The 18,356-nt window shown below is 50.9% G+C and overlaps 1 protein-coding gene across 4 annotated transcripts in view; it reads left to right on the forward strand.

The window, feature by feature from the left end:
* GNAS (GNAS complex locus) overlaps positions 1 to 18,356 on the forward strand; it is a 941,300-nt gene that overhangs the window by 640,010 nt on the left and 282,934 nt on the right. For all 4 annotated transcript variants that reach the window (XM_086932636.1, XM_086932635.1, XM_086932638.1 and 1 more), the window contains one exon: positions 100 to 154. In XM_086932636.1, the coding sequence (XP_086788762.1) occupies positions 100 to 154 (55 nt within the window). The remainder of the gene's footprint in view (positions 1 to 99; positions 155 to 18,356) is intronic.

Raw genomic sequence — 18,356 nt, forward strand, 5'->3', positions numbered from 1 at the left:
TTTTAAATTAAATATTTTACCTCTTGAATGTGCACTTTATGGATTTTACAATTTACATTGTATGACAAATTAACAAACATTGCCTTTTGTTTTTTACAGGGAGAAAAAAATGAAAATCCAAGACATAAAAAATAATATTAAAGAAGCGATAGAGGTAAGTAATCCGCATCATGGGGGACCATATTTGTAATCTGATACAATGTTTGAAATAGTGTTTTGTTGTAGAGTCTTAGGTGTTTCATATAAAAGTCCATGATTGAAGCACTGACTAGATTGAGATATTGTGATGAGCCTTTTTCAATATTTTCGTACCTTTAAATGTGGTAGACCTAGAGGATACGTAGGCAGCCACTTTCATACCAATTTACTTTGTGAGAAAGTGGTCGGTAGAGTTTGATATTGTTTACCCATTGTGCGTTTCTTCATTCATGTTTAATACTTTATATGGTCAATGGAACCCATCCGGAAAATTGCAAGAATAAGCTTTGTGGCATAACAAGTACTTGAATTGTAGAAGAAATCCGTGTTCTCTTTTCGAGGTTCTTTCAGTGGAAATGCTCTTGAATTTATTACCTCTGTGAGCAACCCTGGCCCGTTTAAGAAAATGTTTTAAATATTGTAGAATCATTAACGCCTCCTTAGGGGGCACATTCATCAAAGTAAGGAATTGCGATTCCTTAATAGAGCTTTTTAAGGAATCGCTATTAAGGTCTCGCAATTCCTTATGCATGTAGGAATCGCTAAATAAATTGCAATTCCTACACATTACCTAATAGCGAATCGTAAATTGCGATTCGCTATTAGAGAATGCCTTCCCATTCATTCCTACGGGCCTAGTGGCCCATAGGAATGAATGGGTCAGCTGTCGCAATTTGCAAATTGCAAATGCAATTTCAAGGGTGCTTGGGGGCCTAAAGGCCACCCTGATGCACCCCCAAAACATGCATGTGTGCACATGTGGCGAACACACATGCCCTAAGGGCATGTGTGTGCGCGCCACATGGCACTTAAAAAAAAAAATGCAATTTTGTGCATTTTTCCAAGGAATTGCAAATTACCCTCAACTTGAAGGTGATGGTAATTTGCGATTTCTTAATGCAAATTCACAATCTCAGATTGCTTCTTGCATTGCATGTAAGTAATCGCAAGTTACGATTCCCTAAATGCATTTTCAAAATAGGTAATAGGAGTTGATGCATCCCAAATAGCAAAATACCGGTCGCAAATGGGTCGATTCTGCGACTCGGCCCGTTTGCGACCGGTATTTTGTTTGATGCATGTGCCCCTTTGTTCCTTGTCTGCAGCACAAGCTTACACCAAGCCTTAGACCTGTGAACTATGACAACAATTTGATATAGAGGCTTCACTGGCAGTATTTCAGTTTGAAACATTTTGCTCAAAGTCATACATGTATAGTATTCCAATTTAGTCCAGTCTTTGTATGATACTGTGCAGCAGATAATATTTTTGCGGGTCTCATGCTTTGCTTCATGTGCAAAATGTGTGTATCTGATGCGCTCCAAGTGTGTTGCTTGGTCTTAGGAGCAGATTGTATCTACTGATCTGATCTGTTCATCATCATTAAGAGGTATAAATGATGTGGTGTCTGTCCATAACATTATGGTGGCTCAGTTCTTTGTGTATTTTAAACAAAGCACCATGCAGTCGTTCCATCAAGTGAGTTGCCTAATCTGAAAGAGACTATTGGTTATAGATTCCTAACCTTGAAATTACCCCCAGACGTCAGACTGAATCCAGAGAATTTTTTTTCTTAGCAGTACCCCTGCGCGTCGGAAGATGGTGTCGGTCGACTCTGCGTCCATAGTCATGGCCGTCGGGATGACGTTGCGGTGCCTACTTAGACACGCCCCTGCTCGCCGACGCCAGTACTTTCTTTTTCCACACCAGCTTAGCACAGATCCAGAGAGAGCTTACCCCTTTGGTCATTTTTTGACTAAGCTTTTTTTGACTACCTTTTTAGAGTCGTCGACTCCTGGTGCGAAGAAGCACCATCGTTCTTCACGTTCTCCCCATATGTCAGCCGACGCAACGTGAGATCCGGAGCATTGTTGCTCTAAGGGTCCGTCTCTGGTGCCTGATTCAGGGACGACTCCGCACCTCCCCCAGTTTCCGGTAGCTGCGGCGTCCCCTGCCCGCCTTCTGGCCCCACGGAGTCGGTTGGAGGCCCTGGCCCTTTGATACCACGGCTGGAAGGCCCCCGTGGACCTTATTCGACCTTCGACAACACCCCTGGAGTCAGCCGTACCCCCAGCCGAGCTGTCCCCATTCCCGAGATGGAGCCGGACAGACGTCGGCCGATGACTAATCCGAAGCCGGATGCTACTTTTGTCCCCTTCTTCATCCCAGGTGTTCCCTATCGCCTTGAAGGTGGTGATGAAGACTGTAAGGGGTCGCTAGACCCTTTGCCACACCAGCTGGAAGAACCGGACTGGAGAGAGGAATTGGGTGATGCCAGTGGTCTGGACATTTCACCAGACCTTGGCATGCTTTCTCCACCTACTGAGGCTACGGAGGAGGGAGCTAAGGTGGTGCGTAGGGCAGACGAGGCCTTGGACCTGGCGCACCCTACAGTGGCAGTCAGGACTAATCTTGTGACGGAGGTGCTTCAACCTGCTGCAACTTCCTCAGAACCCTTCTTGCCCTTCAACGAAGCACTCACGGATGTCCTCCTGGGCACTTGGTCCAAGTCCAGCACAGGGGCTCCTGTGGAATGGACAATTGCCCGCCGCCACCACTCGGCCCTGGGTGATCCCATTTTCCTCACCCAACACCCTTCCCTCAAGAGCTTGGTGGTGGTCCACGCTTTTTCTTCCAAGGCCGCGTTCCCTTCTGCTCCTCCAGACAGGGAATCCAAAGAGCTGGATCATCTTGGGAAGTGCATGTTCTCTTCCTCCAGCTGGCACTGCGGTCCGTAAATACAGTGTGCCTCTTGGGCCGATACTCCCATACAATCTGGGATACAGTTGCACAGGTGCTGCCTGTGAGAAGGTGGCCTGATATGCAGTGCTCACTATTCTAGTGAACACTATGTATCAGTCCAGCAACCCTTATTGATGATTGGTTGTAAGTCAACCTTATAGACCAGCTATCCTAGTAGCGTGGATACGAGCAGTCTAAGGCTAAAGACTCGAGAGGGCGTGTTAAGCCAGCTGTTATACCACACATATACCCCTTGAACACCAAGTGAAAGGACACCACACAAGTGTTATGAAAATAAACAGTGTATTTATTAAAATCACAACAGCCCTGTACTCTTTATGAGGACAGGGTACTAAGCACAAAACAAAACTCTTACGAAAATACTTAAGTTAGCACAGTATATACAAATGCCCGAGGGGCACGGAAAACCATATACTCTGAAAGTGGAATGCGAAATTACTAGCAGGTAAGTACAGTACTAATAGGCTTTGGAATCGCTAGGACTTGACTATAGAATCGTTAGATTACTTCTAGGAGACCCAGGGAACTCGGGTGCAGAGTGTGCACTCTCACGCGTGATGCGGGACAAAGTCTATGGTAGCTAGATTTCACAGAGTTAGTGTTCTCGGGCGAACCCGACCTGGTAGGAGGAAAACGAAAGTGGATTCTGACCCTTGGATAGTGAGGCTATGCTGGGGCACCGAAATGCCGAGTTTACCTAGCCCAGGGGCTGCAGCTGCATATGTCTCAAAAGACGTCGGGAATCCTCGTAGACGGACCAGGAGCCTGGAAGAAAGATGCTGGCAGGCGACCAGTGAAGAGAGTTCGAAGTGATCCAAGCCTGGATCTTGAAGAGAGATTACACCTGAAAGCAGAGGGGACCAAGTTCGTGACTACTAGCCAGTAGTCAGGTGGAACCAGGAGGGCACCGGATGGTAGTCACCTCGACTAGGTGAGTGGGTGACGCTGTGCTCTGAAGATCTCACGGACCAGGAGGCGTTGTCGGCGACCAGGATGGAGGAGCGAGCTGTCCCACGATGGATGAAGCTGTCTGCGTCGCTGGACCCAGGATTGGGCAACAAAGCCTTGGCAAATTCAAGCCCACGCGGTGGACTTAAAATGGCGTCTGGAGTGGACCAGGAGGGTCCGGGGTGCTTCTCTTGAAGAAGGAAGCAAGGGCCAGTCTGGAGCAACCAGACCAGCAGCAGTGATGGCGTCGTGAAGAAGGCCACAAGCCAGCGGGCTAGTAGCCAAACAACGCGGTGAGCAGCAAAAAGCAGAAGGGCCCCACGCAGATCGTGGAGATGCTGGAGGGCTGATCTTCGGTGCTGGAGCTGCTCAGGGTCGGGGCTTCTCGGACCCCAAAGCACTCACCAGAGGGACACTCGGCGGGCTTGTTGTGAAGAAGTCGTGCAGTCTTGGCGATCGTCGGTCCCTCGAGGTCTCGTCGCACTCACGGTTCTCAGCTTGGCTGTAGAGGTGAGTAGAGGTCAGAGGTGCCAGGGAAGCCGGGTCTCGTCGAGCTGTGTCGTCTGATTCCTGAGGAAGGACTTGCAGCAGACCGCAGTGTTCTTGATGGTGCCTGCGGATGCAGGGTGACTACTCCTTAGCCACAAGGGAGAATCTTGAAGAAGAAATCTTGATGTCCTTTCGCAGAAAGTCGTGTCTTGATTCCAAAGATGATCTAATTTGTTGAACAGGGGGCCCGCTCCTATCTTTATACTAAGAAAAGGGGCTGACCCGGTGACTAGGTCCTGCCTATGGGTGGGACTAGGAGGGGGGTGGTTACACCCCTCTCCCATGCCGGACTTTCCCCAGGCCAGGGGCTGGTGTGCCCCTGGAACTGGTTCTGACCGGCCTATGCGTAGTGAGCACTGGGGTGCCACTCAGCAGTCACCTTCCTGTAAAGCCCTGCCTACCCAGGATACACAAAACCCTGTCTGGGACGGTGCTAGCACCGCCCTCGACAGGAAACTCTTTCTCCAGGCTCCCCTCGCTGGAAGGACTCCCAGCTGCAGGGGGTCAGACTCGTGTCTGTGGTGGCAGCATCCATTTTGTGGAGCTGAGGCTTCGTTTAACTTTAACCGGGGTTCACAGTTACATACATGTCGTGTCCCTCTAGAAGGGTGGAATGCTAACCCCGTCGCCAGAATTGGCGAGGGGTTAGTATTCCAATTCGTATGACACCTTACTCGACATGTTTTGATAAAGCAATACCAAAGATAGCATTTAACCGCGAGGATTATAATGCACTTAAGAGTATATGGTATGCGTTATCATGGAACAGCTATTAGGACTTGGTTCCGCAAGCTGCAGACAGGCTCAGCTCATGCCAGAGCACCATCTCACACGATTCCAAGCACTCTGCCTTCAGGATTGTCAAGGCCTGCCATAGGAGTGACTGATAGGAATCTCTGTGTCCATTTTTAGGGTTAGGTATAGGTATACTATATCTACAGCAAAGGGTGATTACACGACTTTGCCCCAGCTGTCATGCAGCCAGTTGTGTCAAATTTAGGAGGCCAGCCAGGGGTGGCAAAATACGTGCTTCAGCCCCTGGTAGGCCCTGGGTACACCTATGCCCTGAGTTACAGGGTCTGATAAGGTGGCCCAGTACCAATTGGTAAATGCACCTAGGGTACATGGAATCCATTTTACAGAGAGAGCAGTAGGCCTGGGGTCCTGATTGGCAGGGTCCCAGGTCGACTATGTCAAAAACCAGCTAAAACACAGGCCAAAAAGTTGGGGGCAACCATAGTCAGGAGGTACCTTCCTACACTGCCTCAGTGCCCGGAGGAAGCCCGGGCCGTTCTCTCTCTCAGGCTGTGGCAGATGGTAGAGATGCAGCAAAATTCACAATTCGCTGTCTACTGGATACCACTGACTCACTGGGTAGAACGATTGCCACGTCGGTAGCTCTTCGGCTCTACGCCTGGTTAGAGACGGCAGGCTTTTCAGGGGATGTCCGAGCGACTCTTGATAGACATGCCCTCCGAACGCTTTAAGGATTCTCAAGCTACGGCCAGATCCTTGGGCCTTGTGGCATCGTCCTGTCCACCACAGTCTGCCTTTTGTGACTACCGAAGGGGCGCACCCCCGCTATGTCCAGTCCAGTCTAGCTACCGGTCCACGCAAGCTGCCCAGCCTATGCATGGCCACGGACGTGGGACCCAGCGACTCCATGGGTCGGGAAACCAGTCCAACTCCCCCCTCTTCCCTCACCCCCCTGCAGCAGCCTCCAAACTCTCCTAGTCTGACCTTTCAGGCCCATCAGCAGCCAGTGAATGGCCATCACTTCCCCCACGGGCAAACCACCACGTTAGACAGTTGGGTTTTGCAGATAGTCCGAAGGGACTATTCCCTCCTCTTCGAGACTACCCCTCCCTCCCTGCCACCGTCTTTCGATTTCATGTCAGAGAATCATTTGATGCTTCTTCGCCAGGAAGTTTCCACTCTCTTGGCCAAGGGAGCTATTGAAAGGGTCCCTGTGCCAGAAGGAGGTTGTGATTGCTATCCTGCTATATTCTAGTGCCCAAGAAGGACAAGGGCCTGCGTCCTATCTTAGACCTCAGGGCTCTCAACCTCTTCCTCCGCAAGGAGAAGTTCAAAATGCTTATGTTGGCTTAGATTCTGTCAGCTCTCGGCCCTGGAGACTGGATGGTGGAGTTGGACTTGCAGGATGCCCATTTCCATATTCCTGCCCTGCCGGTCCACAGACGCTACCTACGGTTCACTGTAGGCCAGGAGCATTTTCAGTTTACTGTGCTCCCCTCCACCTGTACCAGCGCACCTCAGGTATTCACAAAAGTGATGGTGGTGGTCACAGCTCATCTGCGCAGATCAGGGGTTCCAGTCTTTCCTTATCTCGACGACTGGCTAGTGAATGCGGGCTCGCCCAAGGCTGTCATCTACCACCTTTAGACTATGGCGGACCTTCTGCTATCGCTGGGGTTCACTATCAACGTCCCGGAGTAACACCCGAATCCCTCCGAGTTGCTTATTTTCATCTGGGCTGTTCTGGACACAGTGCAGTTTCTGGCCTATCCTCCCGAACAGCGAGTCTGGGATATTTGGGCTATGATATCAATGTTTCAGCCTCTATCCCGGATTTCGGTGCAAATGACTCTGAGGCTGCTGGGCCTAATGGCTTCCAGCATCCTGCCAGTGGATCATGCCAGAGAGCATAGGCGGGCTCTGCAGTGGGACCTGAAGTTCTAATGGGCGCAGCAGCAGGGGAATCTTTTCAGACTATATCCAGATCGCGGAGGAAACTGTGCAACTGCTACAGTGGTGGTTAACAAACCAGGATTGGGTCAGAGGCTGATCACTCTCCCTTCCCTAACCAGACCTCACTGTTGTGACCGATGCATCACTCCTGGGACGGGGCGACCACCTAGGGGAGTCGGAGATCAGAGGAGTCTGTTCTCCGACAGAGTCCTGGCTCCATATCAACTTGTTGGATATGGGGCGAGTCACTTGGCACTGAAGGCATTCCTTCCCTCCCTCAAGGGAAAGGCAGTGCAGGTGTTCACAAACAACACCACCGCTAAGTGGTACTGCAACAAACAGGGCGGGGTGGTGTTGTGGACCCTTTGTCAGGAGACTCTTCACCTTTGTTCATGGCTGGAACATCAGGGCATGACCCTGGTGGTTCTCTGAGCGCCAGAGCGGACAAACTCAGCTGCTGGTGCCTGGTGGATCAGGAGTGACGTCTTCACTCCGAGGTGGTGCAAAGTCTCTTTCAGCAGTGGGGATAACCTTGGTTAGATCTGTTCGCCATAGAAGATAACGCACAATGTCAGCAGTTCTGCACTTTGGAATTTCCGAGGCGCACTCGCTTGGCGATGGTTTTCATGCTGAGTGGAGCTTCGGCCTTCTGTTTGCCTTTCCGCCTGTACCACTTCGGTCCGGAGTCTTGAAGAAGATCAAGTGCGACCGGGCCCAAGTCATTCTTGTGGCTCCAGACTAGGCACAAAACGTCTGGTACCCCGAGCTCTTGAGCATGGCCATCTCTCCTCTGATCAGAATGCCCTTAGGGAGGATCTTCTGTCGCAACAGCAGGGGACAGGCCTCCACCCGAACCTGTCCAGCCTCCACCTCCTTGCGTGAAGATTGAGTAGCTACAGTTGACAGCTTTTGACCTTCCACCTGAAGTCTGTAATATCATCTTGGTTGCCAGGCGTCCCTCCACTAAGACTGCATACGCCCGTCGATGTAACAAGTTTGTGGCATGGTTCACAGCAAACGCTGTGGATCCCTTCTCCGCCCCTCTTTCTGAGGTTTTTTTGTTCCTTCTTTTTTTGGCCCAGCATGGCTCTGTACTGGGCACTCAACGGCTATTTGGCAGCGTTTCAGCTTTGTTCAAGTCCCTTATTGTTAATAGGTTTTTAAGGGCATTTGTCACCTCTTTCCTCCATCTCCTTTCAAAATGACTCAGTGGAACTTGAATCTTTTCTTGATTTACCTTATGTGTGTTCCCTTCGAGCCTCTTCACAACTTTCCGCTCAAGCACCTTACTCCGGAGGACTGCCTTTGTTGCTGCCATCACCTTTGCTCGCATGGTGAGTGAGCTACAGGCTCTTTCTTCTAAGTCCCCTTTCTTCTCTGTGCATCTGGACAAAGTGGTTCTTAGGACAAGACCCTTGTTCCTTCCTAAAGTAGTTAATCTTTTTCACATAACACAAACTATTACTCTGCCCACCTTTTTCCCACCTCCGCACCCTTCCAAGGAAGAGGAGATACTCCACCGTCTGGACGCAAAATGTGCTTTGCCTTACTACTTTGACCGCAATAAAGATTTCTGGGTAGATGATCAACTTTTAGTTGGCTATGTGGCGCCCAGAAAGGTTGGTCTGTCCAAAAGCGTGCCATCTCAATATGGGTGGTCCCTTGCATAAAGATTTGTTATGCTTTTACAAAAAAGGAACCTCCAGTGGGGCTGAATGCTCATTTCACTAGAGCTACGGAAGCAACCACTGCTTTGGCACGTGGAGTCCCACTTATCAACATCTGCCAGGCGGCTAAGTGGGCATTTATGCACACATTCAGCTTACATTATTTCCTGGCTAGTCAAGTCCGGAGGGACGGCTACTTGCCCATTCTGTCCTCCAGGACTTTCTGGTGTGAACTTGGTTTGCAGATCCTCCTCCTGGGTTGGTATTGCTGGGGTATCGATTCTAAGGTAAGGAATCTATAACTAATAGTCTCTTTCAGATGAACAACTTACTTACCTTCGCTAATGATGCATCTGTAAGAGACACATATTACTTATAGATTCTTTACCGCCCCACCCATCCTACCGCTCTGCAAACTGACTTCTAGGAATAGAATCTCCCTTACAGGGCCCTAGTTGTGGCGCACCAGTGGTCAGTGTCTTTCATGGCTCTGCGCTTCTGGCGTGCAAAGTCGGGTCAGAAATTACGTCAGTGCGCAGCGGCAGCATCACCGTAGGCACCACAGCGTCATCCCGGTGACCACTACGCCGACGCCGGACGTGGAGCCGACCGACACCACTTTCCGACGCGCAGGGGTTCTGCGAAGTGCAACAATCTCTGGATCCAGTCTGCCAACAAAGGGGGTTGGAGCACATCGCTTAACACGTCACAGCTGAATTACCTCTTTGCATCATGGTTGATGTGGTTCAGTGTTATTCGCTCAATACACAGTTCTCGTAGTTCATTGGCCAGTGCCAGTATTCTCTTCAAGCGTATCCCTAGACACGTGTTTCTAGATTCCTCTTTCATCAGTAGGGAAAGTATTCATAGTTTGCCAGACGTGCTGCCGCAATTTTCTCAGGAATAGTCTGGATCCAGTCTGCCGCCTAGGGGTTATTCTAAGGTAAAGAATCTATAACTAATATATGTCTCTTACAGATACATTGTTACTCAAGGTAAGTAACTTGTTCCTGTTGGTATGTTGCAGTACTTATCAGCAGTAATACACCCCAATTCCTCAAGAGGATGATTGTTTGTTTGCGGTCCTGACCAGCTTCATTTTATACTTTTCTCTCTGCTAGGACATGTTGGAATTATGACATTTCCAGGAAGAGTTGTCTTGCGATTTTAGTCCTAGCTAGATCACATGAGACTACTGTGTCTGTATCTGTTAAATCAAAGCTTTAGACTAGGCCCACTGAAGCTCCAGAAATCTGCAATTTTTCTTCTAGGACCTGTACCACCATATAAATAGGCCCTTAAACAGTGAATCTTTCTTTGAGATTGGCAGCTCGGCTGAACAGCTGCAACTGGCTAACTTTCCTTTTTGTATGTCCCAACCTCAAGAGTGTCTCCTCAATTGCCAGGGTAAGTGTAGTAGTCATTTTGATGCACATGGCATCCATACCCACATTGTGCCAGGAGTCGGACCACCTATTCTCAGTTGTGGTTTTCTCATAGTTGCATGTGCTGCATAAGAGCTGATGTCCAACACCAGTGATTGCCTGATCAGTGTAGTGTTATTCCTTGGCTCCAGCTGCACTGATATGATTTAATCCAGAAGCAACACCTTCACTTTAAAGATTTTTTTATGCACCATAGCTGATTACTTTATTACCCCCTGCTAATTTTAGATTGCAAAGAGGAGGCCAAGGTCTATAAACACACATGTCTTTTGTATCATTTGCACATGCCTAAAAATACCTTCATTTTGATACAAAGACAGCACTTGGAAATTAAGTCTGGTACCTTTAGCTGAGAGAAGTAGCAGTAGCGACAAAAGGGCAGTGACCAAATAATGTGTGCGACTCCCTCTTTTAAAGGTGCTTCTCAAACTTGCACAAAGGTAACTGGGCATAGCTTTTCAGCACATACAAGAGTGAATGACTTGGCCAAAAATTAAATTTGAGAAGCATGCCTGGGCTATTTTCTGCTGGGTGGAACAACAAAGAGGCCAGTATTAACGACATATGCTTGAGCCATCAGTGCAGTTAAATGTCTTTTTGTTTCTATGATAAAACAGTAGTCTAAAATGTCAGTCTGCAGCCTGGCATTTTGTGAGTAAAATGCAGTAGTGGCATGGCCAGTTACTTCAACTATAACTGTTAAATTAAAGGTTTTGGCTGAGGACACAAAACATGCATATTGTGGCGCTCTCCCTTTACATAAGCACACCCCTGAGGCCCCCCCCCCCCCCCCCACCCCCCTTCTGTTTTCCCATTTTATTGCACTTTATCTTTGCAGCAGATGACTTGCATAGTCACTGTCTCTTGTGTAGGGAACATTCAACTAGTGTATACCTATGCTCCACTGCCAGGAGTGCATGATTTATAAAGAACTGCTTGACTGGTATGCAGAGTAAGGTTTTCCCCTCTATTACAACCTCCTAAAGCCCTCTCCGGACGTACATGGAATTCCTTCTGTCAGGCTTCATACAAGGGATCCAGGAACCCCATATGATAGTGGAGAAGTGTGGCTCAGGGGTTAGAGGCGGCAGACCCGGAATCTGAGATCGGTCCTGGACCAGGGTTCAATTCCCCGCCCCGGCGGGTCTTGGGCTAAAAATTTCATGGACTCGATAATTCTCGTCCCGGTGCCTCCTCGACTCACGGGTTCACACTCTGCGACTCTGGGCAATAGCTTGCTTAATCTCCACAACGGCCCCTCGCGGCGGGATGCCTGACTTTCACCCTGTGGACACCCTGTCTGGGCTTCTCACAGGGGAATACCAGGACGGGTTCCCTAGGCAAGCGCCAGGATGCCCTTTGTGGTGACAGGTTGCGCTATATAAGTATACCTACATTTACCTACATTTACATAGTGAAAGTGCATGGGTACATGGTTATTTCCAAACTAGTTTCTACCACGTGGAGTTGTCACTGTCCAGGAAACACATAAGATGCACATGGGAGCTGAGAACTCTTTGCAAACCAGTTCCTCTCTCGCTCCTGTAACTGTTCTGTTAGGTAAAGGCCAAGTCTTCATCTGCTGACAGCAGCTACATTCCATTGTTGCACCACAAGCTCTTACTGGGCATGATACTACAAAGCCATTGCAACTTCAGGTTCAGCAAGTCTTCCTCCATGGATATAGATCAAGGACCAAGCCTCTCTTACAGCAGAGACTTCCACTGGCAAGTTGACCCCAGGTCTCCCTAGGGACTCTTTTGTCCAGTCTGATCAGGCCGACACCTTTACCTCTTCAAAAGAATGTCTCTCTTCTGCTACTTGTGTTGTCCTCCTCAGGACTCTGCTCTTATGGTAAAATACTCTTCGGGTTGGTTTCGCTATTCTGATTAATCGGCCCAGGAGTAGCGAAACACCTCTGAACTCCCCTTGAAAAAACGATGTAGGCCTCACCTCACTAGTGTCTCTAATCCTACACACAAGCTCTTTCGTTGATGTTTAGCGTGCAAAACTGGACGGTAGAAGGTTGCCCTATTTCTTCAGCTTCGAGTGCAGCTCCTGCTGACCTTTATTGGGTGCCACAGGATCAGACTGGGCTCAACCAGGCCAACTTTTTCAACTGCTGCCACCAGACTTGTTCAAGGGCCTGTTCTGATTACAGCAAATCTATCTGGGCTATAAGGGTTCGGTGAATCCCAATTGGACCAATTTCCCAGGTGTCTTTCTCTCAAGTTGTATACATACCCACCTCTGCCATCCCGTTTCAGTGCACAAGCTTGCCTGGGTCATATCCCATTAGATGTCTTAGATTCCTTTGCCTTCCCCATCAGATTTGCATGTCGGCCTAGGCTCTACCCAAACTCCATGGAATAGATCAGTGATTTTGAGAAGCTGTTTTGTTTAACTTCCCTCACTATTGAGGGTAATTGGTTTTCTACACCAGCGGGGAGGGTATTGTGGTTAATCATTTATATAGTGCTTCATACACCTGATTGAATTGCAAATTGCTACAATTTGCATTTGTTTTCCCTGAAATCCTTTTTACTTAAATGTACTGGTTTCTCTAGTAGAATGTCTCACACTGTTATGGTGGCATTGTGTACATGAAGGGTATCTATTATATATTTTGAAATGGTACAGATAATGGACTACCCAAGTTTCAGACTTTCAATGGGATCACCTCCCACTGCTTACGGAGGTCTTTAGAAAAGTTCTCATTCTCCAAGCAGAACAAATAAAAGGAAATCTTTTGAATGTCAAAAAAAGCAGTATTCACCCTGAATAGACTTTATCCAGTATTGGGGTATCTTTCATAGATTCACATGCCTGAATCATTCCCCGTCGCCGAGGCGGGAGTCCCACGGTATATAAAAAAGCAGTGCCAAAAGTAAATTACAGTAGTAGGTCCTATGAGAAGGCCTGAGGCCTAAATTGTAGTAGCCTATGTACCTCATTATGCTAAAAAGACCAAAGTCTTTATACCAACCAATCCGCTCACAGCACCCTCTATAACCCTCTCTGCAGAGCCAGTTCTCCTCAGATTTTCACCGCACGTCGTGTGGAAGGGAGTCTCCCTGAGTTCTGACTCAGTTTCTTCACCAAAGCTTCAGGATGTCTGACAAGAAGGCCTTGTTTAGACCTTGTAGAACATGCGAGAAGAAAAGGGTCCATGTTGATGACCAACATAAGGACTGCATTTATTGCCTTTATCCAAAACTTGAGGCAAAAAATTGCAAGATCTGCCGTACCTTCCCTTCTAAAACTTTAAGGGATAGGGAGGCCAGAGTACGTTTGTGGCTAAAATCCTCTTCTACGGATGATGAAGATGGAGCCTCTACCTCCAGTAAGAGAGCGAGATCTCAAGAGGATAATTCAAGTGAGGGGAGAAAACAGGTTAAAACCTCCCACTCCACTTTAGGCTCTTCACAGAGATCTTCATCTAATATCTCTGAAGCCTCAGCCACCAAGGAGTCTTCTAAGAAAACCGTGAGTAAGAGCTCTTCTGTAGTAGGGGATCTCTGTGTATAGTCATAATCTAGTGAATAGTCCCGCTCATGTGCGTGGACCCCGGCAATCAAAAATAATCTCTTAAGTTGTCAAAATAATGCAGAAACTGCAAAGACACTTAAGAGAGAATTTAAAGACAAATAATGCAGCCTATATCCACAGGCTACACTGTCCAGTACTTCAACTAGAAATTCCACCAAAAATCACCACACACAGCACAGCCTGCTAGTTTCTACCACAGAGAAACCTGCCTCCCCCAGTCAAAGACTCAGGAATGATAGAGAGGAAGGTAGGGACAGACAAGCCCCATAGGCTGCCATTATGTGGCTTAAATAGGATACTGTGCCTTTAAGAGAACCTTCTAGACTTCTCCCAGTATCCCAGAATGCATAGCAGGTCCAACTTACTTTCAGTTCTTTTTTCCGGCTCCTGCCTACAGGACCCTGGCATTGAGCTCTCCCTTTTTCAAGGGTTTATTGAATTCGTTTTTGCACTTTTGTCTTTTAAAAGTGTTACAGTTTAGTCTTGGTGCTTTCCTCTCCCTTTTGTGCTGTTTTTTAGGTGTTTTGGGGCTTCAAAATGCCTGGCCTTTTTGTGAAATGCCCAGCATGTGAGAGGAAGAAGGCCAAGAGCGACCCCCATGATGTCTGCATCGTGTGCCTTCCGGAGAATCATGGCCCTGAGGAGTGTGCTATCTGCCAGCAGCTTTCTGCTAGGACCCTCAGGGACAGATTGAAGATCAGGCTGGCTGGCCTGGAGGATCGGCGCCAACGTGCTGCAGGTGGGTCTGGGCAGCCTGGGAAGGATCCCTCTGCCTCTGCTGAGGCCCCTGGGGGGCTCCCCGGGGGCAGGAAGTCCAGCCAACGGTCCCGTTCTCCGTCGACGTCGAAGGCTTCGACGACGGCGTCGAGAGGGATGACGACGGCGTGCTCCCCGTCTCCCCGGGGCTCCGGGTCGAGACGGCGTAGCGGATCGACGGCGAAGGAGAAGCCGACGTCGAGGCCGCCGTCGACGTCATCGTCTTCGTCGACGTCTTCATACCGACGCCGAAGGCGCAGCCGACGCTCGCCGTCGAGGCGACACCGACGCTCGCCGTCGAGGCGACACCGACGCTCGCCGTCGAGGCGACACCGTCGGTCGTCGTCAAGGCGTCACCGCCGATCGACGTCGAGGGGCTCCTCGACGTCGGGGACAACAAGGCGACGTCGACGTTCGACGCCGAGGGCGGACCGCCCAAAGTCGAGAGGGCGACGTGAGAGATCGCGCAGGAGGAGATCGACGTCGAGGAGTCGACGTTCGACGCCGAGGATGAGAGGGTCGACGTCGAGGGGACGACGTTCGACGCCGGAGTCCAGGAAGCGCCGTTCGACGCCGGAGAAGCGTCATTCTGCGTCCAGCAGACAGCGGTCAGCGCCGAGGAGTAGATCTCCTTCTCCCAAACGGCGCAGAGGGGGCTCTAGCCCCAGGAGTCACGCCACTTCCGGTGGTCGCAAGAGGAAGAGGTCGCCTGCGGATGGGGATGGCTCTCCGCACCCGTCCCCTGAAGGGTCACCGGGCTCGGTGTACTCGGAAGTGTACACTCCATCTCGACCCAGGACTCCTACTCCACCACCCGTACCGAAGGAGGACCCTCCGCCCTTACCGCCACTTCCTAAGGGGGATTCTGATCCACCTCCGGTCCCACCGCATGGGCCCGCCCCGCAGCCGGTGGTTCCTCCGCCGAGGTCCACTTCGCTTCCGTCGCTGCCTGTTCCTCCCAAGGGGACCCCGAAACCGACGCCCCGGGAGGCTCCGAAGAGTCCCCGTGAGAAGCCACGGAAGACCCCTCCTCGCAAACCGAAGGAGCGCCCTAGAGCTGGCAGGTCTCGTTCTCGCTCTAGGCACAGGTCTCCCACGAGGTCGAGACACCGCCGCAGGAGGCGCGAATCTCGCTCTCGCACGAGATCTTCTGGGACCAGGGATTATTCACCTACGCTATCGGGGTCGCCGGACACCAGAGTGTCCCCGATAGATGACCTGGTTGCCTTTCAAGACGTCCTGTTGCGGGGCGCGGCGAAGCTAGGCATTACACTGACAGTGCCTACTCCGAAGACGTCCGTCATTTTCGAGACTCTGCATCAGAGGCACATGTCTCGTCCCCTCCTGCCCCTGGTGCCGGGCTTGGAAGAACCGGCTATGGCGCTGTTTCTCACCCCGGCTGTGACGAGGGCGGCCCCTTCCAGGCTGCTAAAGAAATACCGGGCTCCCGAATCGGATCCGGCCTTCTTGAGAGCGGAGCCTCCGCCTGACTCCGTCATCGTCACGGCGGCCCGCAAGCAGCACGCCACCACTCCGACCTCCACGGTCCCCCCGGACAAGGAATCTAGGTGGATGGACTCGGCGGGACGAAAGATCTGTGGGACTTCCGCGACATCCATGAAAGCGGCGAGTGCAACGGCTCTGTTGGGACGTTACGACCGCGCCCTCTGGGACTCCCTCGAGCGCTTTGCGGAGCATTTGCCTCGGGAGCAGCGTGAAGACTTCATGGAGGTCCTGAGTGAGGGTATGCTGGTGGCCAACCAGATAATCAGTGCGGCTGCGGACTCCTCCCTGTTGGCTGCTCACGGGTTCTGCCACGGGATCAACCAACGGCGCCACGCATGGCTCCGGCTGACGTCCCTGAAACCGGACGCGCAGCAGAGGGTGGCCAATCTGCCGTTTTCCGGGGAGACCCTCTTCGGGAAGCACGCTGATGATGAAATGGCCCGCATGAAGGCGGAGGCCGAAACGCTGACGGCTGTGGGATTGGAAAAACCCAAGGAGACCAAGAAGCAGTACCGCCCGTTCCAACGGCGGTTCGGAGGTCAAGGCCGAGGACGGGGACAGGCTTCGGGACACTCACAACAGCAGCAGCAGCAGTTCCGTAAGCCGTTCCAGAAGCGGCAGAGGGGCAGAGGAGGCCAGCAGTCGGCTCCGGCGCCCAAGGGCCAGGCGGGGTCTAGGCCCTAGGAACTTACTTCCCCCGGATCCGTTACCCACTCCGGTAGGGGGAAGCATCCAACTTTTTCTGGCAGAGTGGAGAAAAATTACTCAGGACAAGTGGGTGCTGAATATTGTTTGCAATGGATACAGTCTTCGGTTCACCAGCCCTCCTCCGGCAATTCCCCCGGTCAGCTCGCAGTTTCAGCTGCGCGAGCTTCAGGCGGAAGCGGATATCCTGTTAAGGAAAAGGGCGATAGAAGACGTACCTCTGTCTCAGAGAGGAAGAGGTCTGTACTCCCGGTTCTTTCTGGTTCGCAAGAAGGACAAGAACGAGTTCAGGCCCATTCTGGATTTGCGACAGGCGAACAAGTGGATTCGCAGAGAAAAGTTCCGCATGCTGTCGTTGCACCAGATCTACCCTCAGTTGCAACAGGGAGACTGGCTGTGCGCGATAGACCTACAGGATGCTTACTTCCATGTGCCCATTGCTCACAAACACAGGAAGTTCCTGCGGTTCCAAGTCGGCACCAATCACTATCAATACACAGTACTCCCATTCGGGCTGAAGTCGGCGCCAAGGACATTCTCGAAGTGCATGGCGGTGGTAGCGGCACACCTGAGGAAGAACAAGGTGTTCGTCTACCCTTACTTGGACGATTGGCTGATCAAGGCATCCTCCTTCTCGGAAGCGCGAGCACACTTCCAGAAGACGTGCGTTCTCTTGAACAAGCTGGGGTTGCACATCAACATGGCCAAGTCTGTTCCGACTCCGGTCCAATGCATACAGTACTTGGGAGCCTCCATCAATACGCTGTCAGCAAACGTGTCTCCTTCGGAAGAGCGACGGTTATCACTCCTTCGGAAGGCTCAGGCTCTTATGACGACTCCATCTACAACAGTGAGGACGGTGTCTTCTCTGCTGGGATCGATGGCCTCTTGTATCTTCCTGACGCCACACGCACGGCTGCACATGAGACCGTTGCAGGAGTGCTTGGAGGACCAGTGGGATCAGAGGAAAGGATCTTGGGACGACAAGATTCGCCTATCGCTGCATGCTCTTCAGTCCCTGAAGTGGTGGTGTTCGGCGGAGAATCTCCTCAGAGGGGTCCCCTTTCACAAGGACATTCCCACGCAGACTGTCGTGACGGATGCGTCTCTTCTGGGATGGGGAGCGCACTCCGGGACGCTGCAGATCCAAGGCACGTGGTCACCAACGGAGGCCACGTATCACATCAATTTCCTGGAACTCAGAGCTGTTCACTTGGCGCTGAAGGCCTTTCTTCCGTCCTTCCGGACCAACTCTCTGCTTGTACAGACGGACAATACCACCACGATGTATTACCTCAACAAGCAGGGGGGCTTGAGATCACGCACTCTGTCACAGGAGGCGCAGACGATCTGGCACTGGCTCCTGGCCAGAGGACTGACGATAACGGCCACCCATCTACCAGGTGTGCAGAATGTTCAGGCGGACGCACTGAGCAGACTGCTTCAGGAAAACCACGAATGGGTCATAAACGACGAAGTACTAGGAGACGTCTTCGCAAGGTGGGGAACTCCAGATGTAGATTTGTTCGCCACCGCCGAAAACAGCAAGTGCAGAGACTTC

Source organism: Lissotriton vulgaris, chromosome 7 (assembly GCF_964263255.1).
Source record: "Lissotriton vulgaris chromosome 7, aLisVul1.2, whole genome shotgun sequence".
Taxonomy (NCBI): domain Eukaryota; kingdom Metazoa; phylum Chordata; class Amphibia; order Caudata; family Salamandridae; genus Lissotriton; species Lissotriton vulgaris.